Source organism: Odontesthes bonariensis, chromosome 6 (genome assembly GCF_027942865.1).
Source record: "Odontesthes bonariensis isolate fOdoBon6 chromosome 6, fOdoBon6.hap1, whole genome shotgun sequence".
In the NCBI taxonomy this organism is placed as follows: domain Eukaryota; kingdom Metazoa; phylum Chordata; class Actinopteri; order Atheriniformes; family Atherinopsidae; genus Odontesthes; species Odontesthes bonariensis.
This window is the reverse complement of record NC_134511.1, coordinates 20,716,559-20,739,421: the sequence shown is the minus strand read 5'-3', so window position 1 is coordinate 20,739,421 and position 22,863 is coordinate 20,716,559. Positions and strand designations below refer to the sequence as shown.

Here is a 22,863-nt window from a genome sequence, read left to right as displayed (position 1 = left end):
TGTATGAACTATGCATTATTTTTTGTGTATTTCAAACCAACCTCTTCAATGAATACGTCATAATCGGAATCATCAATATCAAATCCATCTTCATCTTTGATCCTGGAATCTGTGATGTAATGTCCAATATCACCACTGCCAACATCTGATGAACCTGTTACAAACAGCATAAATGAATATTACATAATCATGATATCATGCTGGTGATATGAGCGGTATTAAAGGGTGTGAACATACAACTTATATGGCCGTTTCAGTTGGAGGACTTGTTGGAATACAGAACAACAGAGGTGCAAGTTTGTACTTTTGCTCAATATTTCAGTCACACAAGGTACTGGTACCAATGAACATGACCCAGTCTGAGAGGGTCAGTGCAGGAGATGCTGAAAGACTTTTGCTGAATCTTTGGTTTAGTAGGGTTTGCATTGTGGCTTTCCTATTATAAATGGTCACGAAGGGAAAAATGTGATCATGTTACACTGTCTATGGCGACGATCATTAGAAACTTAACAATAATGATCCAGATGAGTGAATCTACGTATTAACCTCTACCCAGGCTACTGCACCGCATTCTGAAAAGTGTCAAAGGACAAATGACCCACTGCTGAACCTTTTGTTTTTTCACCAGCCAAATTCATTAAAACGTTCTTTTTTTTAACAATATAAGTTTATCCGACTTTTAACCCTGTGAGCAGGCGTTTAAAAACACTCAAATGTATTTGACAGGTTAAATGGTATCGATATTCTGTGCTTGTTACTAAAAAGCACCAAGATGACATGCAACAAGCATGCTGTGTTCAGCATGCCCGCCTCCTGTGCAACTCACTCTGAGAAAACTTAATCTTATCTTACATAACAACCCCCACCACCCACCCCCCATCCTCCTTGCTCTTCTCCATTTGTCTTAATTACATCAATATAGTGAATGCCTAATGTCAAAGGGTAAAAAATATTCAATCAGTGATGTTGCGGAGAGATATACGACCAACATTCTTTATGGAAATTTATTTCATTTATCAGATGCATCATTAAAAGATGCAGAGATTAAATTGCTAATAGGCATTGACTAATAACATTAAATCCTGAACAAAGAGTGCTAGCATAAAGAGAGCAAGGGGGGACTAATCTGCTGTTGTGTAACTCATTACACATACGAGAACTGTAAAAGAGAGAGAATTCACTCAGTCCTGCCCTGGTGTTCACTCAAGCAGTGGCCCACTGTTTGCATGTGTGTATGCATCCATTAGTGTGGATGGGCAGAGAAGGGGTCTGGCATCCCATCCTTAATCCTGTCTGATGAGACACGGACATAACCCGCTTTTATCCCCTGCTGAGAAACTGCGGTTCTCTATCACTTCTGTCAGTCTGTTTCGCTGTGACCCTCTAAATGGCTCATCTCATCTTGTTTCATAAAACTTTCATTGACATTATTCTAAACAATGCACTTCTAACATAATTGCTGTCCCTATCTGTCTTCCAAAGGACTTAAGGCACTCAATTCAGTCTGTGCAGTTTTTCTTTCTTGCTTGCTTGCACAGCAGCGTCGCCACAGAACCCTGGATAATGTAACTGTGCTTACAGGGCTGCTAAACTTCCATTCTTATACATATTCATACTCCTGAAGCCTGATATGCAAAAGATTCCCTTTGCAAAAACTCAGGAGCACAGACTGCCCATGAATATGTCATGATCCTTGTTCCGTCACATAAAAGTAACACATGGGTATTTGTGCAGAGCACACACCTGTGTAAATGTGTGTGCTTTAAGATCAATCATCTCGACCACTTACATCCTGCTACATTAAAAACATCCAATGAAAATGATTCTGTTGCTCTGCACTTCCATCATTGAAGGCTCCTGTTAAGAAGACCCACTGACACACTTCCTGTTGTTGCCCTACATCCAAGCATATTTGAGACTCACTCAAATTCTGTATATTCTGCGGGAAATTAATGGAGAGATCTATGTCCACTTTATCTACTTTTAAAAACAAGCCTGTTAAAGGTCAACAAATATTAAAAACATTGCTAAATATGTTACGGATTTTTTTTTTGGGGGGGGGGGGGGGACTTAAAAAATGTCAATCGCACTGAATCTTGAGTGGGTTTCATGTTGTGACAATTCATCAGCTTAATTCTTTTTGGTGTGAAATGTAAAACAGGAATACATCTTGTTGTACAGAATTATGTTCTAATTAACTCTAAATACTGTCATCATTGTCAATTACAAGTTATCATTGTTGCACACTGCTGAGGTTTGAACAGTGTGGTTTAATATGGTAAATCCTGTAATTATGGTAATAGAACAATAATGTTGAGACTTAGCTGAAATAGTTTGTTTCAAAATGTGGTTGAAAACAGACCGGGTGGGTGGGACTAGTCTTTTGGTTGTCACAAAGTGCTCAGATATCAACATTTTGCCTTACCAAGAGTGCGCACGGGGATGTTGATGTTGCTGGGTGGGCTGCCTCCATGCACATTGACTGCTCTGACAACAAACTGGTACTCTGTTTCTGGTATCAACCCTTTTAAAACCATGGAGTTGGTCTCTATGGGCTCTCGGATATATGTCCATTCCGTGTCCATTTCTGGCCTGAAACAGAAAAAGTACATGAAGACATAAAGAATAGAATAGAAAGCTTTTATTGTCATTGAATGACTTGCAAACAATGAAATTAGGAGCGCTGCTCCGTTTGGTGCCACATATGTACAAAAGAAAAACAACAATAAAATAGGAAGCAGAATAAAAGTATGAAACATAATTGCACTAGCCAGGTGTATTTCACGTACAGGTAGGGGGGGGCAGGGTGATTGCACATAGATTTATTTTGCAGATAAAGGTAAACAAACAGAGAACAGAGATTCAACTAGAGAAGCTGATTTTACATTTTGTCTCATATTTCCACTCATATTAACACATCTATATGGGTTATTTCACAAAACTTAAATGATGCTGAAGTGAATTTCTTTTGTCCTAAAAATCCTTAATAACTGACCAAACTCACTCCAGCTAATTGTTCTGAAAATGATGGCTTGTTGTGAGGTCATTTTGGAATTCAGATTTTATCACTTTATTGTATTGCTACTGCTGTTCTATCTCTATTAAAACAATCTGTGTGGTTCAAAAGACTGCATTTATTAAACACACTGGACCTGATAGTTCACGATTCATTTTCGAGTGCATTCAAGTCTTCAAATACCTACGTCTAAATACTTATTTCAACAAGTCTTCTTTCAGATTTGTGAAGAAAAACATGCAGAAGATTTCCCTACATTTAGTGATTGTGTGTTGGACGTTGAAATGCTAAGTGGCAGCTCTTTAATGAAACAAGGTCTTGTTTGCATTTTCACCTTGCCATAAAAATATCATTGTCTTACAAAAAAATACTAAGTCTTATGTTATTTACCAACTCAGACTGTGTTATGTAGATAACTCTTGGTCTTCCAGAGGGGGGGGGGGAATCCATACAGAGTTCATTTGTGTAGAAGCCTTGGGGCAGCTATCTGTTGAATAGAGTCATCTTAAACAACACTCTGTCTTCAGTATGGTCTCTTTTGATGTAAGGAGTGAAGGATTTGAGTCTGAGATGGCCCTTCTGAGTGGAAAATGCCTCGGTTGCAAAAACAGAGTCTGATTCATATCTCTCACAGTAAGAGACAGTTTCTGCCTCTGTTCATCTTTGTTTCTTTCTCTTTGCTCAATTACAGAGTGATAACTCTGCACCGTAAACGGCAACACTGTTTTTCATACTTATTTAGTTTTACATCCTCACAACAGCTTTTTCCATTTCTCATTTTCTTTTTAAAAAAATCATCTGCATGTTAATGTCTGGCAAATAATCAAAGGACTCCAAGTCACTTCATCTTTACCTAAATGTCTTCTTTTTCTTTTTTTTACTTAAACTTCCTTCCCTTGTCTTCACTCTTGTCTGCAGACAAGAGTGAGTAACAGGGGAGGTCCTTTGTGTGTGCGTGTGAGGCTGAACACTACTAGAGAGAAAGAAATTCATTCTCTCTCATGTCCCAACTGACCTTCATGTCAAAACAGAAGTAGTGACATTGAACAGACCAGCAAAGATGCATGAAAATCAATGCAAAAAAAATAGGCTAGTCTGGCTAAAGGATTAAGTGTAAACTTGTACTATACAAGCAAACAATAATGGTCATTAATGGTTGCCTGGAAACTAGGCAATATCGAACAAATAATGCCATGAAGCTTTGCCATCATCAGTGGCTGACAGGCATCATCATGGTGAACCATTACGACAGAGATGGAAACATGGAGAAATAAAATAAATTACTCGATCACTTTGGCTAATTCAAAAAGTCCATATTGGTCACTGCTTAATTAGAAAACTGTTTTTTCACCTAAGAAAAAACACAAGGCCGCCATAAATAAAAAACTTTTATCACTTCTTGGTTACTTGGTTATGGCTAGAAAAAAGACAATGGTTAAAACTCACATTTGTGGGCATCATTTAAACACTTCACATACAAATGTTCTAATGACCACTACAGGTCCTATAAACCTAAAAGGTAATTATAGGTTGGAATTCTCTGCATGATCAAATTAATCATGGGGTAGTTTTTGGAAAGATAGTCTTGCCTAATTGCAGGAATGCTCATACTATGTTAACTACGCTGTTTGGGGAAAAATACATTATAATGTAAACATTTTGCAATCAATCAAATGCTTTTTTGAATTAGAAATTTCAAAATGCTGGGTAGTGTTCAACCAGGTTATTGGAGTCAGAGAGCACTGGGTTTTTGACTCAATCAACCAGCTGAGATAGCATCTTTATTCCCCCAATGCCGGTTAGTCCATATTCACTACGGACCTAGGAACCTTCGACAAGCACTTGTAAAAAAAAAAAAAAGTTGTGAATAAAAAAAACATTGTTTTTTCACTGTTATATTACTGTGTTGTTGTTATCTTATTATTGACCATTATGCCTGGTGTTGCAAATAAGCAACATACCAAATTACATACCAAATTGACTCCAAATTGACCAGGATGCCTGTTGTCGCAAATTTGCAACATACCAAAATTTCTATTTATTTTTTGTGCAAAAGTGAAATTAGCATTATTTACTATCTACTTAAAGGCTAAAACACACACAAAACATTTTTTTTATATACAGTTATATAAACTCAGGCGTTAAGGGGCTAACCTCTGCTTGTACAGGAAATCTGAGACTATTCTGACACATTGCGGCAGCTGTTTCATAAGGACTTTCTGTTTCAATTATTGACATTTAAGGGGATCTGATGGGGATAAGGCAAGATAAAATCCATAACAATGTTTTCATTAGTGTAGGGTCACGTGAAAATCAGAGCTGTTATGCATTTGTTGTTGTAGAACGAGTCACTTACATCTACAGGTGAAACGGGTTGACTCTGCCATTTTGCACAGCATATTTCTACAGCTGCCCATAATCGACAATCCCAACACTGACCCTGCAAAAGCTTTTTCCTCACTGTTTTGACTCATTGCACCAAGGTAAACTAATAAACTATGTACTAATATCTATTCTATTTCTTTATCCTATCTTTTAGCTTGTATATATATTTTTTATCTTCTACTTTATATTTTACTTCATGTTTATTGCTGTTTTGCACCAGGGATAAGAGGGAAACACTATTTCAATTCTGTGTATGTCCTGCACAAATGGCAGCATTGACAATAAAAGTTGACTTGACTTGACTTGATTTTTGGGGGAGTGTTTTGCAACACAGACAGAAAGAGTGTACGTAATTTTTTTGCATCTTTATATATAATAAAGTCAAACAACAAACTCATCAAGCTGTATGTGAGTTTTAAGCTGCAGGGTTTTAGGAAAAAGCTTTTGAAAAACCCTGTCCAGTTTCGTCCAAGGACAAATGGTTTATTGGCTGAGAAAAAAAACCCAGAAAGCTTATAAAATTGGTCAGCTAGTTTCTCCTTTTCTTGCTCAACCACTTGTGGGAGAAGGCTCTTCATTTAGGCCTGCTTTTTCCCTGCAGGAAAAGGTCACTTTGCTTGTGCTTTTACTTGTGCTTTTTTCCCTTCATACAGGTAAGTGCCTTTATAAGTAGGTTCATTGATGTGAGTGGCTTGCCTGTGTTGAGTGTGTCTGTGTACTAACAGCTGAAAAGGTCTTTAGACGAACGTGTAGAAAAAATGTACAGCTCTATATATTGCTTCTTTTTTTTTTGTAACTGATCACTGTGTTGTTACTGACCTGATGTAAGCCACCAGGAAGTGAAGAACGGGCGCACTTCCTTCGCTCTCTCCTTGCTGCCACGACAATGCCAACTCCGTGTCAGATACAGCCATCACAACAGGCTGAGTTGGTGGTGAAGGGGGCATGCACGTTTCTGATGGCAAAACAAAACTTAAATTCAGTTAAATCGACAAATACTGAAAATGCAGCTCCAGAAACAGTGTTACCAACAGTGAAATTGCTTCCTTCTGCTCATATATTCTCACCATGTGAAGCAGTACTGATGTCTCTAGGCATGCTGGGTCTACCCTCCCCTGCCCAACCATATGCTCCAACGCTGACTCTGTACTTAGTGTTCACCTTTAGGTTCTCAATGTCCACGTCCTACAAGTTGCATGTAGGGGAATGGATGAAGTTTAAAAACGAATATTAAAACAAAGATAGAAGACAAATAAGAAGACAAAGAGAAGACAAAGAAGACAAATATGGATTAACTGAATCGAGCAAATGTTACTCACAAAGCTTGCTTGTCCGTCAAATTGCCCCTTTCAGTAAAGAAGAGCAGAGTTTTACATCAGAGTGTGTAAATGTAAACATGTAAAACAGATATGTTGCAGGAGGTCTTTCACGTTTAAACAGGCAGTAATTGTTTGTCAGATGAAGTCCCAGTTGGCTGTAATCTTTTCATGGGATTTGCTCCCATTAAGAAAAACTTATTTTCGTTTTTTCCACCCCAAACAGTTCAAATAGTGTTAGGTCACACACTAGAGGAGAATACCACTGTATGGCTACTTCTTAGTTATGCGTGATCAATAATCCTTGGTAAAAACTTTCACCAAGTCTGTGAATGAGAGATGATGTTACGTGCCACAATTTTAAACATGAGATCAAAGAGCATGAGGAAACTGATCGGTGGTTGTCCAAGCTGCTGTGAATAACACTTTGAGGGGGCTCTATAAAGCACTTTGATGGAAGGTCTTCTATAAATAAATCTCTTTTTCTTATTATTATCATTATCATTATTATTAGTAGTAGTATTTTCATTATATTTTATGTTCTCATCATCAATGTCAGTTTCGGGCAATCCTACATGCCTATGAACATAAATTTCATATATGGCCTCCTCAGTCTCACAGGAAATCATGTAAAAGGTGCATTTGTCTACATGTCCAGAACATTGTGTCACAACAAAGGTGCAGAACATGTATGACTGGTATCCTTTACTACTTATATAGGGAGGCAGTCATGTGACTTGATTCCAACCTGTCAGCATTTTTTTTCCATTTATAGTCAAACAAAACCATGTGTTATTTATTTCTATGTTCAAACATGTATTTTCTGATATCTAAACCTAATAAAGTATCTTCTTACTTAGCATTTAACAGCCACTGCTGACATTCAAAGTTAAAAAAGTGAATTCACTGGAAAATATAAGGTTGAACTGGGCTAAAACTGGCAAGTTAGTGATTCTACATTGCTGAATATGAATATTAAAAAAAATATATAAAAAATATTAAAAACAGTGCGTTTGTGGAGTATTTTGTTTATTCCTATCTCAGCATTAGCTCAACTGTTTATGACAAAGATGCAACACTACAGTTTAACATCTTTGTGTATGGCCTACTCACAGTGGTTAGCATGTCCAAACCAAGGGGCACCTCCATCAGGGATGTAGTACCAACTGGGCGGCCATTCTTCATCTCTGTGTAAAACACCTGCAAAACACATGCGCAAATTTTTATTCGACTTTTGCTTTTTCTATTGTCAAGATGCAACAGTGACAATTTAAATCTGGCTCTCAAAGAAGAAATACTTTGAAGAAACTGTTTATGAACGTTGACAAACAATGGGCTAAATGAACTCACATGGTTGTTGTTAGTTTTGGGGAAGCTAGGTAGTTGACTAATCCTCTTAGTGCAGACATATGGTCAAAAGTGGTGCACACTCAGTCATACTGATCCACAGTTTGTTAATGGTTGATTTGAAACAAACACCAGGGAGGAAGGAAGGAAGGAAGGAAGGAAGGAAGAAAGGAAGGAAGGAAGAAAGGAAGGAAGGAAGGAAGGAAGGAAGGAAGGAAGGAAGGAAGGAAGGAAGGAAGGAAGGAAGGAAGGAAGGAAGGAAGGAAGGAAGGAAGGAACAGAGACTTTGTTCTAGTAGGTTCGTAAAAGAACAAAGTAGTTAATAGTAGTGATCAAACAAAAATCATGATTACTTAATTCCACTGTATGTGTAAATTATGAATTTTACATATATATGTGTGTATATATATATATATACATATATATATATTAGAAACATGGTATTTGAAGTAAAGCTTGTGAAGAGGAGAGTACATCCACTGACTCATAAAAGATGCATGACCACATTTTTCAGAGCAATAGTGCACCTGAAAATCATTCATTTGGCAGCAAAGGGGTTCCATTCAAACAGCAGAAATTTTAAAACATTTTATCCCTCGAGGCCGTTTCCTTTGACAGTGACTTTGATGGCCACTTGGATGGCAGGAGTAAGGAAGTAGCTGCTATAAAGAAAGAAATGGGCATGTGCTCAGGAAAAAGAAACTAGACGAAATATGATTCGTTCGCTGCTTTGAAACCTCTGTATGCTTTTCAAAACAAGCACTCAAAAACTCTGTGAGTAAAGCTTAATACTTTTCTTCCAGCATGTTTTTTCCAAAAATCCATCATAATGAAATGGCTGCCCTCCAACAAAGGACAAAAAAATAGACTTTTCCTATGCACACATCACTGCCATGTGACTTTATGCAGCATCTTTTTGGGGCCACCTTGTATCCAGTGATGGTGCTGACATGTCTTCGGGGCATCTTCCATCGTACACTGAAGGCGGTACAGTTGATCGTCTCCAGCTGGATGTCTAGTGGAGGACTCAGGCGATCTGGTTTACACAAACACAGACATAACAAGTGAGGAAAACAGAAGAGTTCCATGGGGAAAAGAACATTTGTAGGTATGATAAGACAGCTGTGATGAACTGTTTATCTTGTCTTTTGGATGACCGAGATGTTATGTGATTCCTTTACATCTCTTTGCAAAAACAACCTGTCAATTTGTAATCAGCATAATTTACTAAAAGCATTTGTAAAAGTATAAGTAAACTAAAACTTAAAGTGATAGCTCGCCTCTTTTGACATGAAGCTGTATGACATCCCATATTAGCAATATCATTTATGAACATTGACTTACCCCCCGCTGCGTCCTGTGAGCCGAGTTCCAGCTGAGTTTTGGCGTCCACGAAGGTAGTCCGGCTAGTTGGCTGGGGCTAGAAAAATAAAGCGTCTTGCTTCTCAAAACAATATGCGTTCAAAAGAGTGACACATTTGCATCACAAAATCGTTCTCGATGAAAAAGTCAGACCTCACATCGCTTGGCGCTATTTTTGCCTACCTTGATATCAATGCGTCAAGCCACCTAGCGATAGCCGCACCTGTTACGGTGTTTGCTGCTCGGAAGCAGGGGACTGCTCGGTCTGCACAGTTTACATTGGACGCATTGATATTGGGAGGCAAAAATACCGCCAAGCGATGTGAGGTCTGACTTTTTCCATCGAGAACGATTTTGTGATGCAAATGTATTACTCTTTTGAACGCATATTGTTTTGAGAAGCAAGACGCTTTATTTTTCAAGCCCCAGCCAACTAGCCGGACTACCTTCGTGGACGCCAAAACGAGGCTGGAACTTGGCTCACAGGACGCAGCGGGGGGTAAGTCAATGTTCATAAATGATATTGCTAATATGGGATGTCATACAGCTTCATGTCAAAAGAGGCGAACTATCCCTTTAAAGCTATTTTTTTCTATATTCTAGATTAACACTAGATACCTTAACTACTTTTGTTTTAAACATGTTGCCAATTGTGACAAACTGTCAGGATGGTGTGGTGGAGAAGGTGGACACGGATGCGGACTTCAAAGGCAAAAGGGTGATTTATTTCACAAAAAAAACAAAGTAACAAACAAAAGGCGCGGCTGGGCCGGATTCAAAAATCAAAACTATGAACAACAAACAAAAAGACTTGACATGGCAAGGGATAAATAAATACTTAGCTTGCAAAAAAACGACGTGGAACATGGAAAACTACGGGACTCAGGTCAAGGCAGGTAACAAACACAAAGCTCCGACAAAAACGACAGGGGAGGCAGGAAACTAAATAGAGGGCTGGGAGTGATTGGGGAGTGAGTGCAGCTGAGGAAAAAACACAGGTGACGTGAGTGAACTTAAGGAACAGAGTGAAGGGAAACTAAGGCAAAACTAAACATGGACTGACAACAAAAGCATAACCTAGAACATGAAAACTAAAAAATGAGTCCATGGGCGTGACACAAACCTGCAGACAGACAAGTATCAAACTGTACACTGACTGCCCAGCACCAAACAGCAAAGTAAACGACCCCACAGCAGTCAACAGTTAAAGAGCCTGACATTTCCATAAGGAGCTTGTACCAAAGTGATCAAAACTGAAATTCAATGGGTGTGAATACTGGACTTAAATGCACCATGTAGTCAGACAGACAAGATCAAATGAACTCTAAAGCTTTTGTGTGTTTGTTGGATGAATAGATTGATGTTGTTTAGCCGACAGTGTTGTGAACAGGCTGTTCCTGATACTTCATAAATGATACAAAATAAATACTTGCAGGTAGCATTAAGGAATAAACGGAAGCAACAGACAGTTACACTTGCAAAAAAAATGCAAGCAATAGTGATTGAACAGTATTATCCCAAATCTATGTGAGAGGTAGAAAAATGAACCAGTCTGAATAATATAACCTGTAACTTAAATAGTGGGCTTATTACATTATCTGACTCTGACCTCAGATGTAACTATTTACATACTAATGACTGCCTGTAACACAACAAGGGAATGTAATTGCTCATCCAGTGTCCAGTAAGGCCCTGAAAATATCTCAAGTGGTTTTAAAGTTTAAAAAAAGAAAAACAGTTATAGCTGTAGATCGTCACTTTGCCTGACCTTGTGAATGCTGTATGCATCACTAGGCTTCAGTGGAGTGACATGACCAGGCAAAGGACCCTCAAAGAGTGCCATAGTTACACTATTTCTGTTTTACATACTCCACAGTTCAGCTGAATTTTGTGGTTTGAATTCATTTGAATGAATTTATGTTTCGAACATTGTGAGTATGAATATTTTAGAATTGAGCTCGAGTATTGAAAATGAGACACAACTGACTTTTCTTAATTTACTGCCGGAAGGGCAGTTGGTATTAACATTGGCGTTAAAAAGGGGCAAATATAAAAGTGCAGTAAAATGAAATCTCATGTCAGCACGGCTATTTTCCACTTTCCTTCATGATCTTTATTTTTTGTGACGTTCCTTCTCCTCTCCTTAAAATGACCCCTGTCTTTTTCTCCTCAGTCCTCTCTTGTCTTCACTTCACCTTGTTACTCATACCTTTCCCCCCCATTCTTCCGTCTGAGTGGATAATGCAATATGTCAGTTAAATCCCTTGATCATTCATATCTCCCCACGGGTGTGGTCCACTGAATGCATGGGTGAGCTTTGCTCACAGATTTTGAAGAAGATCTTCTTAAATCAACATACAGCAGATTTAAGTAATGTACAAAATACATTCTGGCAGGATACACATCCTAATACTAATCATGAAATGGAACTGATGTTGCTTATCAATATGCATCCTGGAAATCTTGTTATAAACCCCTGAAGCTGGTGGATTATCGCCGGTTCATAAAACATTTGTGTGAATCGTGTTCCTGCAGCCTTGTGGAGCCTGCAGAAGTTGTTTAGACATTCTAAACCCTGTTGGGTGTTTTGATCTTTTCTTGACAGAACTAAGGATTAAAACAAGATTTGAAAAAAAAAAAAAAAAAACAATAGCCAGCAAGCTTGATGTTAAAATATTGTGGATAAAAAAAAAACACATGAAATATTTGGTAAGGCAGAAGTATGACTCTCCATCTCTGAGATCATCCCCTGCAACTCAAAGAGTATCGTTCAGTGCACTGGAACACATCCGACTCACGCAGACCTGAAGGCAGCAAAACAAACTATTCTGAGATGGCAGTTTACTACAGACGTATTGTCACTTTTACCAAACTGGTAACCACTGTGTGAATATTGTGTATTCATACAACAAAGTCATCTGGAACAGTGTTCATTATAAACAAAGGAGGATGGTGGCCCTGTGATTAGTAAAACTGGGTGTTTTCCTTCAGGCCAGACTCACCAAAAATAGTAAAATAGGAATATTAATCCACACAAACAATACATAGTAGTTTCACAATAAAGGCTTAAAAACTGTGAGATGAAAAGGTTTTAGTAACCAGTTCTATTGTGTACGGCACTGGTGCGTTACATGGCAGCAACCATAATCAGTAACAAACTGAGTAGTCTGTGATAATGTATAGTTTTCTAAACCTAATCATGTATTATTTAAGATCTAACCTCAACTGTGTCCTTTTTACTGAGTAGGAATTCACAGAAGTACAGTGGAAGTAGAAGAATGAAAGGACTTTGGAAAAGACTGTGTAGGACAGAATTTAAACCAACAATCTGTCACTTGAAGGGAAAAGGGTGATGTGGTTCTAACACCACTCATCAACACCTCCTTCCCACATTCATTGCATTTTTGTCCTATTAAAGAGTGGCATCTGTTGACATCATTACGTCATGAGAATCAACATCATTGCATCACAACAGGGATGGAATTGCGTTCAGAGAGCTGTATCGCAGCAGAGGACTGAGAAAGGAAAACTAAGCTAGTTTACAATTTCTTAGCCCGTACTGTGACTTTGCTATGTATTTTTCCATGGATCAACGTGCACACTTTACAATCTGTCATGAGATTGCGTTGTACTCTTAAACAAACCATCACTGTCCCACTAATTTACTAATGCAGATCATATTGCATGTTGGTCAGTAATGTGCTCCAACATGTTTACGCAGTTTGTGATGTGTGACAATGTGCCGAAGCCAAAAGAAGACTAGACAGATAAAAAAAAAAATGCTCACGTAATATGTTTCTGAGGTTTGCTAAAAAGTAAAACGGTCAATTTTTTACTATGGTTACTGATATGACAAGCTATGTAATTGAGAAACTCTTTATATAACAAATATATTTGTCCTTTCACTGGAATAACTCCAAATGACATACTGGCTGTCACATATACTGATGTCAGCATTTTTGCAATAGTCAATATTCATTTAGAATTAATCCAGTCTTGGTATTGTCATGCCATGGACTCATGCCATGTGTTTTATGTTTTAGATCATGTTTGGTTTTTAGATAATGTCTTTAGTTCTTAGTTTAGATCATGTTTTTGGTTCAGGTCTTGATTAGTTTCATTATGTCACCCTCCACGCCACGCCACGCCACGCCACGCCACGCCACGCCACGCCACGCCACGCCACGCCACGCCACGCCACGCCACGCCACAAAGCTAAGTCCTTTTTTTCCATAGTATGCCAAGTGTTTTGTTTTGTTGTACTTTTTCCACAGTTCAGGTTTTTCTATCCGGCTCAGCCGCGCTTTCTTTTTGATACTTTGTTTTGTTAAATAAATCAAGTTTTACTTTTGGAAAATCCGCAACCGTGTCCTCCCTTAAAAACCCCCCACCTGACAGAAGAATCTCACCACCATGGACGCGGCGGATTACGCAGCCTTTTGGGAGCTGGTTGGGGACTTCTGGTGCCGCTCAGGGCCGAGCAGCACCTCCTGGGAAAAGCTGAACTCTGCAAATGAAGTTTTGGACTTCTTCTCTCAGAAGCAGGTACTCCAGCACATGCCTGGGGCGTCGGCTATTTGGGAGGAGGTCAGGACTGTGCAGCGCACTGCCTCGCTGGAGGTTTTCGGCTTGGAGCCAGAAGAGGTAGCTGCGCTGTACAGCTCCTCCTCCTCCTTACCTGCACCGCAGCCCCAGGACCCAACCGTCCCAGAGCTGGCCCCGGCCCCAGCCGTCCCAGAGCTGGCCCCGGCCCCAGCCGTTCCAGAGCTCGTCACAGAGGCCGCGGGGCCTGAGCTCGTCACACAGATCAGCCCACAGCCATAGCTTTAGAGCAGACCACAGCCATAGCCACAGATCAGCCCACAGATCAGCCCACAGCCACAGCCACAGCCACAGCCACAGAGCAGCCCACAGAGCAGCCCACGGACTCCTGCTTTCGAGCCCCTCCCTCCCACCCCCAGATATTGGGGATGTCTGGGATCCATCCCTTAAGGGGGGGGCTCCCCCCTCGCCGTCGGAGGTCTGGGGGCCCACCGGACCACCGCCTCCTGTTGCCACATCGACAGATGTCTGGCCGCCTGCCAGACCACCGCCTCCTGCTGCCACGTATTTGGGGGTCTGGGTGCCAGCCAGACCACCACCTGCTCCTGCTACCCCGTCTGCGGTCTGGGCGTCTGCCAGACCACCACCGTCTCCTGCCGCCATGCCATGGGAAGTCTGGGCGTCCGCCGGACCACCGCCTGTTCCTGCCGCCACGCCATGGGAGGTCTGGGCGTCTGCCAGACCACCGCTTGTTCCTGCCACGCCATGGGAAGTCTGGGCGTCCGCCGGACCACCGCCTGTTCCTGCCGCCACGCCATGGGAGGTCTGGGCGTCTGCCAGACCACCGCTTGTTCCTGCCACGCCATGGGAAGTCTGGGCGTCCGCCGGACCACCGCCTGTTCCTGCCGCCACGCCATGGGAGGTCTGGGCGTCCGCCAGACCACCGTCTCCTGCTGCCTGAAGCCGGTACGAGCTGCATGCCTGGTTGGCCACTGCAGCCACGCCGCCGGATGTCTGGTCCCCCGTCGGATCGGTTTCGAGCCCCTCCCTCCCACCCTCAGATTTTTTTGTTTAGGGTCGTCTGGGATCCGCCCCTTGAGGGGGGGGCTCTGTCATGCCATGGACTCATGCCATGTGTTTTATGTTTTAGATCATGTTTGGTTTTTAGATAATGTCTTTAGTTCTTAGTTTAGATCATGTTTTTGGTTCAGGTCTTGATTAGTTTCATTATGTCACCCTCCACGCCACGCCACGCCACGCCACGCCACGCCACGCCACGCCACGCCACGCCACGCCACGCCACGCCACGCCACGCCACGCCACAAAGCTAAGTCCTTTTTTTCCATAGTATGCCAAGTGTTTTGTTTTGTTGTACTTTTTCCACAGTTCAGGTTTTTCTATCCGGCTCAGCCGCGCTTTCTTTTTGATACTTTGTTTTGTTAAATAAATCAAGTTTTACTTTTGGAAAATCCGCATCCGAGTCCTCCCTTAAAAACCCCCCACCTGACAGGTATTGTGAGATTTTAATCCCTTAGACTCTTCAATACTGTTCTGCTGGTCTCAAAGTATTTGCATTTGCTTTTTCAACAGTTGTGCTATCTTTTACTCAGACACCTCACAGAATAAACCTCTCTGATTCTGTATCTCTACCTGTAGATTCTGTCATGTGTGTAGAAATGGTGCTCTCTACAGATCTGAGTTACCCAAAAGTGAATAATCACTCGACTGTATGCTGCGGTGCTCTTTTCAAGCACAGTGGTAGGAATGAAAATACACTGAGTTTGGTGGGTTAAAATGCCATCTTCCAAAAAAAGAAAATCAACAGTGTCTCGTGATGATCAAATTTTAATTGTCTTTCACCAAACAAAGCTCCATTTGAGTGGGAAATGGTTCAAGGCTTCATTAAAATCCCAACATTTCTTAACTTCATAACCTTGGAACTTTAGATATGCACTCCAGTTAGTGTAAAAAATGAAGCTTCTGAGTTATTCTGTAAATAATTTTAAAGTTTATCTAAACTGGGAATGACGCTATCAAAGTACTGAAAAAAGAAAGACCACCTTGGGGAGGGATGTCATTCACTTTGAATTTTTTTCTGATATCACCAGCTTGGATGTTCAAGGCTGATGTGATGCATGTGGACACTGAACACTGCTGACATTCTCCCCTCCCTGAGAACCAGAACTGAGAGACCTCAAAAGAAGAAAAAAAAAGAAAAAGAAAAAAAAACTGTACAAATGTCACTGCCAGTCATGAACACAAGGCTGTGGCTGCCCGATGTATGGCAGTCTAAACTCTGGCGAGTGTACCGCGCCGACAGACAGATGTAAAAGTCAGCCCGCAAAGGCCTGAAGGTCCAAGAGTGTGAGGGAAGGAGAAATTCAACAGTCAGAAAGAGTGACAGGGAGGGAAAAGGGAAGTGACGGAAAGAGAGGGAGAGTAACAAAGGGGAAGAAATTGGGACAGGGTAACGAAAAAAAAGATAGAAACAGACAGCTACTGTGTGGGGAAGTCAACCTCGCAGGGTTTCTGCCCAAAGAGCACATTTCCAAGTGTGAAAATGGTTGTCCTGTTGTTCTAAAGCTGAATTTCCTTCTTCTCTTTCTCTGACTGATATTTACTCATTCTATATAACATTTATGGTCAAAATCTTCTAGATGAACAGCAACTTGATAAAGAAATTCATTTTTTCATCAGTTCTACAATATTTGGATAGAACCCATTTTTGCCCTGAGTTTGCTCCGTTGAATGATGCTACATTCGCGTTGGTTTATACTGACCTATGGAATATGGAATTAACTGTGTGGGAGATATAGTCAAAGAGATTCAAACATCCTGGGACAGATATAAGAGAAGTTGATCAAAAACATCAGATTTAGTATTCTATGGAAAATCCTATGAGGTGAAGGAATGTCTGATGTGTTTCACTTTTAGACAACAACGCTTGGATAAATCTCCAGCAGGTCTTCATGGTAGCCACTGTCAACTCCTTTGTGGAAGAAATTCTCTGCCTTTAGTCTAGTGTCCATCAAGTGCAACACACAGCTGAACCGCACTTCAGTTTTGGCTGAACATTTGGGATTGCTGAAAGATGAGGCCATACGCGCCTCATCCAAAGCAGAATCCCCATTTTTTTGCAGATCAAGTAGCATGCTTTGGATAATAGGTTCCTCCTTACTTCACTCACTATTCCTCCAATCATTTTTTAAATATGCTGATTTTCATTTAGCATACTTACACTGTACTAGAAAAACGCAAATTGTTAGTCTGCCCAAGACCAGACTTATCAAAAATACATATACACATGCTGTATGATTGAATGCAATCAAGGTTTTCAAAGCCGGGCCAACACAAACAGATAATGCAGTTGGGGTTTAAATCACTCCTGGGTGTATACTCTTTACGACACTAAAAGGGGCCTAGACACTCCGCATATGTTCTTTGTGTTCTTCTCATATGTTTTTGTCAAAATGATAAAGTGTAAGTGTCTATCAGTACAGCCAAATTCCAGTGAAAGCTGCTATAAATGTGCCATCTTTCAATATGTAGTCTTCAAATATAAAAATAGGTAATTTGGTCATTCAGACAAAAAATGAACTCTGATTACATTTGAAGACTACGTTGTCCTGAGAGCAACTGCATGTAAATTGTAAAAATGACATTTGTGACAGTAACACTGAGTTGTAGACCTTCCATGATAGTTTCCCAATCCTAACCAGGTAGTTGCACTTTCTACCTCTAACCAAGTGATTTTGTGTTCTAAACCTCACTAGGAAATTATAAAAGTGTTTAAGTAAAGAGTCATTGTGTTATTACCTGAACTTAACTCAGAAGAGAAAAAAACATCTGTCAACGGTTGGTCTTGAAGAACAGGACTGAAATCACCTCTTTTTTAAGGACTTTGTGACTTGTTAAGGAAAATACTTGAGAATTACATTTGCTCTGATGTGGAAACACTCATGTGAATCATATTTCCCTCTTACTGCCTGTAGGGGCTGTACTTCACTGGAGGCCATTATGGGTTATAATATAGGATTTGAACAAATGACTTGTAGTGGTTTTGATTGAAAGACTTTGGGACAAAAATATGTGTAACAGTCCAAATTGTAACAGTGTGGAATAAACCTATGTCCTCCCCACAATGAGGTCCAATGGAGTATTTGTAGCTGATTGTGTTTAAAATGCAGTTTTGTGCTGCTTTCAGTGCTACTGAGAGGGGAGCTTTGTTTTGAGAGGTCTCAGTGGCATCTTTCACGGTGAGCAATAATCTGAGCAATAATCAGTCATGCAAGCCTTAAATATTGCAAGTTGATAGGGTATATTTTTCTTTCTGATGATAAGTATCTTAAAAAGTTGCTTCGTGCTATAATGCCAAGAGACAAAATATTCCAGCCGGTCTGATGTTAGTTGAGTTTATGAAACATATGGAAAGTTGATCACACACAAAAACTACATTTAACCAAACGTGTCTTCTTCACGAAATTATTATCAGTATCATGCTTATCGTGGTAATAATCATCAAACGACCATTATGATTATAATTACAACGATCAAAGCAGTTTTTCAAAACTGTTTTTCTGTGGATGCACTTACCGGATCTCCGAACATTTGATCTTCTTGCACCAAAGCAAACACTGGCTGTGCATATTGCAAAGAAGAGTAGGTACAAGAGAGTCCTTTGTTTACATGCAGAATCCATATCTTCTTTGTGCCGAAAGTTTAAAACACTCAAATGTCCATTTTAACACACATTCAAAGGCGGCCGTAACTTTATTTCTACCCGATTCCCTCGCCTGCAAAAGTTACTTCGAAGAAAAGCCTTTTTTTCTAGCCAAATTTTGGCACAAACGCCATCCAAAGACACACGGAATCTGCCCGAGAGGAAAGGGCAACAACGGTTTGACACTGATAAGATTACAGTCCGCAAAAGATCAGTGGGATGAAAACATAAACTGACGAAAAGATGGGTTGGTGCCCAGACAGGTGCTCCAACACAGGATGAAAAGTCCGACAATCTTCGCGTAATTTGCGATCACTAACACTTCTCAATGGTAGCCACGATCATTTTTACGCATGAAGATCGCTGTCATGTCACGCCCCGGTCTGCGTCTTAGAGAGCAGATAAACGGGACAGCCAAGTGCATGGAGCTAGGGGCCATTTAGAGCTAAGAGGATAATAAGCGTCTAATCCGCGCACTGGACACAGATGGAGTGCATATCTTGACGCAGAAGCAGGGGAGTAGCAGACAGCAGACTCTGTGTGTTCGATTGTCTTTGCTTGCAACAATGTAGGCTAAACTCAATAACTGAAGCGTGTCATGGTATGAAATAATAAATGATAACAAAAATTAATAAAAAAATTGTGTCAGTCACAAATTTAAAAAAAATATATGATCAAATAACCTTTACTGTATGCCTTAATGTGGCATCTACCTGCAAAAGACAAGACTGTGTGTATTTAAGAAACTTTCAGAGTTTGCGTAGGTGTTTTCACGACAGCTCAGCTGAATTATTTTTCTTATTAACCAGCAGGATCTTACCACACAAAACCTCCACTGAGGCGTAGGCTCGAAGCACAGCTTTCTTGATTGCCTGCTGCATGTAGTAGGCTGGCGTGCAGCCTACTTGCTTCCTCCCGTTTGAACAGAAATATCTGCAAAGCTACAAATGTACAGTTTATAACTCTTTTAGATCTCTTTTTCCTTTTTTTGCATATGGATTTACAACAACAAAAAATCTAAATTTTGCTGTTACTAACGATCTAAATTAATGCATTCACAAATATAAAGCTTGACGAATTTAATTGGGGCTCTTCAGATTAGTATTGGTGCACGTGTACAAGTGAAAGGGGCCTGGCAACAAAGACGTAAAAGAAGATCAAAAACAAAGTTGGGCATATTCAAAACTGATTAAACATATTTGCAGTGGAAAACTTCCCCACCGCTTCCTCTATAACATATTTAGTCAAGTTGCAGTTTCATCCATTACTCGTCACATTTTTACATTTGTTCCATTTTGTTGTCCATTCTTATCACATAATAGTCTTATATTATAGGAGCCATAGTGGAACCTCCTACCGGCGGCCATGGAGTCACAGTAATTTGTTAAGCCATTTTCATTTTCACTCTGCTGGTCACCACCCTCTGCTTCATTTTCTGAGCTAGTAATATTGCACTTTCATTTAAGGGAAGCATATAAAGAAGAGTGATTACTCGTGCCATCCGTTTGTGCAGAGCAATTTGAAAATCCTTTTATCTCATTTTGATCCAACACATTTGACCTGACAAAATTAAGTCTTTCCAGGTAGAAATACAGAATAAAACTTCAAATGTAAAGAGTGACTGTATTTTTACATAGTCACTGTATTATTGTTTCTTGTTTTTTTCATGAGAGCTCATAGCAAATCATAACACTCGTTCATCAAAACACTTAAAATTGGATAATCCAAAGGTATAAGTGACAGCATTTATATAGCACCTCTATCGAAATCACTTTATTGTAATGGGAAATTAGTTTTTTTTTTCTTTTATGTGTTACACTTGGTTTTCCCAGAACTGTTATACAACAGAACTGCTCGAGCAAATAATGCTTAACGTCATATGGTTGATTTTCCAACGTGCTCTGCACTCAACATGGAATTTGAACTGTCTGGACAAATATGCGTACATGGTCAACACTGTATAAAATGACCAATCTTAGCATCAGTGGGTTGTCCAGACACTTGAAACCCCCACGGTTGAATGAGGCTGCATCCTATTCGGCCGAATAGTGAGACTTGGTCTCTGACTCTGTTTGATGATAATTGCTGACTATTGCTAGTTGTTCATTCTAGTTTGATTTGTTATTCTGGGGTTATTATTCTGTAATAAATTCCCTAAATCTTAGGAGACTTATTGTTGTCTTTGCTACCTCACCATAGAGCAAACAGTTTTTGCCTCTACTTTTATATTTACACACTCACACCCAAGGGTCTGGACTGGCCATTAGAACCAACCTTGGTTGAGCTGCCAAGAGACACTTTGACATTTAGAAAGCCATCCTTGAGCACAGGCCTGTTTTATTACCGCATGTTTGAAAAGAGTGTGTGACAGGGTAGATATTCGTTCAATCAGCTGTTGATATGCTGATCTTTAACGGTTTACCAACTTTGGGAATGCTCTGCTCGCAAAACGAGCAGTCAAACTTGAGATGGGATCATCAATAGAACCAGTGAGCTGAACCACCTGCTCCGAATACTATCTTGTTTAAATGTGTTTTATCAGGTGTTATCTTTCCTACAGCAAGAGCAGAGAAAGACTGTATACGTCCACCAAGGCTGAATATAAAAATCCTGGATCCAAACTATGGATCTGGATCAACATCAAGACTTAATCAGTTCTACTTTAGCCCATGCTTCACCTCTTGTACGATTTCCATACAAATCTAAAACTCCATTAATCCTCTGTCGCTCTATTCTACCTGAAAATGACACATCAAAATATTTGAAAATAGAATGAACGTGACCTTGGAATAAGAGTGAGTTGAAGGAAAATCAATCCAAAATGGCTGTTCTCAGAATTCACAAAACTAAAGCCTGTCTGACTGATGTTTCCCTCGAGGACTGCAGCTGATTGAAGTGTTGACTACATTCAATAAAAGGTTGTCTTTCATTTTCTTTTCAGTAATGACATTCTTTGGAGGAAGCTGTCTTATGACAGAAAGTAGTGGCAGCTCTATAAATAACCCTGTCAGAGAAATATCAGATTTCCGGTGTCATCCTTGTATGCAGAGTGTACCGATGATCACCATCACCATTGCGCTTTTTATAATCACAGGCTTCCAAATAATACAGCATCTATTCAGTCTGACAAAAAAATATGATCAGATCGTTCCAGTTTGTTCACCTGATAACCATCAACCCAAAAATTACACAATGAACCACAGCACAGCAGAATGTCAAATAAATAAATAAAAAATCTCATGCGTGCTATCGTTTTGAATCATTTCAGATGTTTTGTCCTGGAAAAGTTATTCTCACTCTCACCTGATTGTTACTTGTTCTGAGGGTTTTGAACAAAATCATTTTTGCATACATGTTTGACCACAAATGCCAAACATATGATGTTGCTGAAATTTTTCAATTCTGTGTAATCATTTATGGTAGTATCTTACATAACCAAAAATACTTCCATAAATGGCCTCAAAAACTTTACTAATATATGACTAGACTGATACAAAAGCTTTGTTATTCTTTTGATAAGCTTCAAGGTTTACAGTTGCCAAAACATTAGATGGCTAAAACCCACAAGACCCATATGAAATAGATAGAAGCGGCTTCACTGAAACATTTTGGTGTCTCACACATTTAAACTCAATTTAAGCTTCTTTTCTGTTGTGACAAAAGTTACGTTCTTGGCAAAAACTGACAATAAGTGCAATAACTGAGTAAAACCTGTAAAAGGTGTCATATATTGTAGTGTGAAGTGGCTGAGGTTTATAGTCAGCCAACTACTGGACACAAGCAGAACTCAATGGTTCCATCTCCTGGACAAATATAGAAACACACAGAAGAAACAGAAGAAACAGACAAAAGCAGACGCACTGTGGATTCCAGGAAGACAAAGTAATGTATTTTGAATTTATGCATTATATTCAAGCTGGTCAATCTAAGACTAGGAAAAAAAAGAAAATCTAATTTTCTACACTACATTAAACACTTAGTGTCGCATTTCTGAAAGCACGTGTGAAAAAAATCAAATACATTCCTCGGAGCCATAAATTAAACGAATGAAAACAAAGAAAATAGCCACAAATATTGACACTGTCCACCACTATTTAGTGTTTATGTGTTTATAGAGAACAGAAGATCTAAACAGCGTCTTCTAGTGGTCACATTTTAATCCTGCGTGAACATGT

The 22,863-nt window shown here is 39.8% G+C and overlaps 1 protein-coding gene across 3 annotated transcripts in view; it reads right to left on the bottom strand.

Moving 5' to 3' along the window:
* egflam (EGF-like, fibronectin type III and laminin G domains) overlaps positions 1–19,161 on the bottom strand; it is a 28,555-nt gene extending 9,394 nt beyond the window's left edge. For 2 of the 3 annotated variants that reach the window (XM_075467846.1, XM_075467848.1), the window contains exons 1-8: positions 18,562–19,161; positions 8,991–9,100; positions 7,831–7,917; positions 6,721–6,747; positions 6,469–6,586; positions 6,221–6,356; positions 2,426–2,592; positions 42–154 (exon numbers count right to left, since the gene is read on the bottom strand). In XM_075467846.1, the coding sequence (XP_075323961.1) occupies positions 42–154; positions 2,426–2,592; positions 6,221–6,356; positions 6,469–6,586; positions 6,721–6,747; positions 7,831–7,917; positions 8,991–9,100; positions 18,562–18,667 (864 nt within the window). In that variant the 5' untranslated portion in view covers positions 18,668–19,161. The remainder of the gene's footprint in view (positions 1–41; positions 155–2,425; positions 2,593–6,220; positions 6,357–6,468; positions 6,587–6,720; positions 6,748–7,830; positions 7,918–8,990; positions 9,101–18,561) is intronic. The other variant, XM_075467849.1, reaches the window with a different exon arrangement.
* Positions 19,162–22,863: the final 3,702 nt, after the last annotated feature.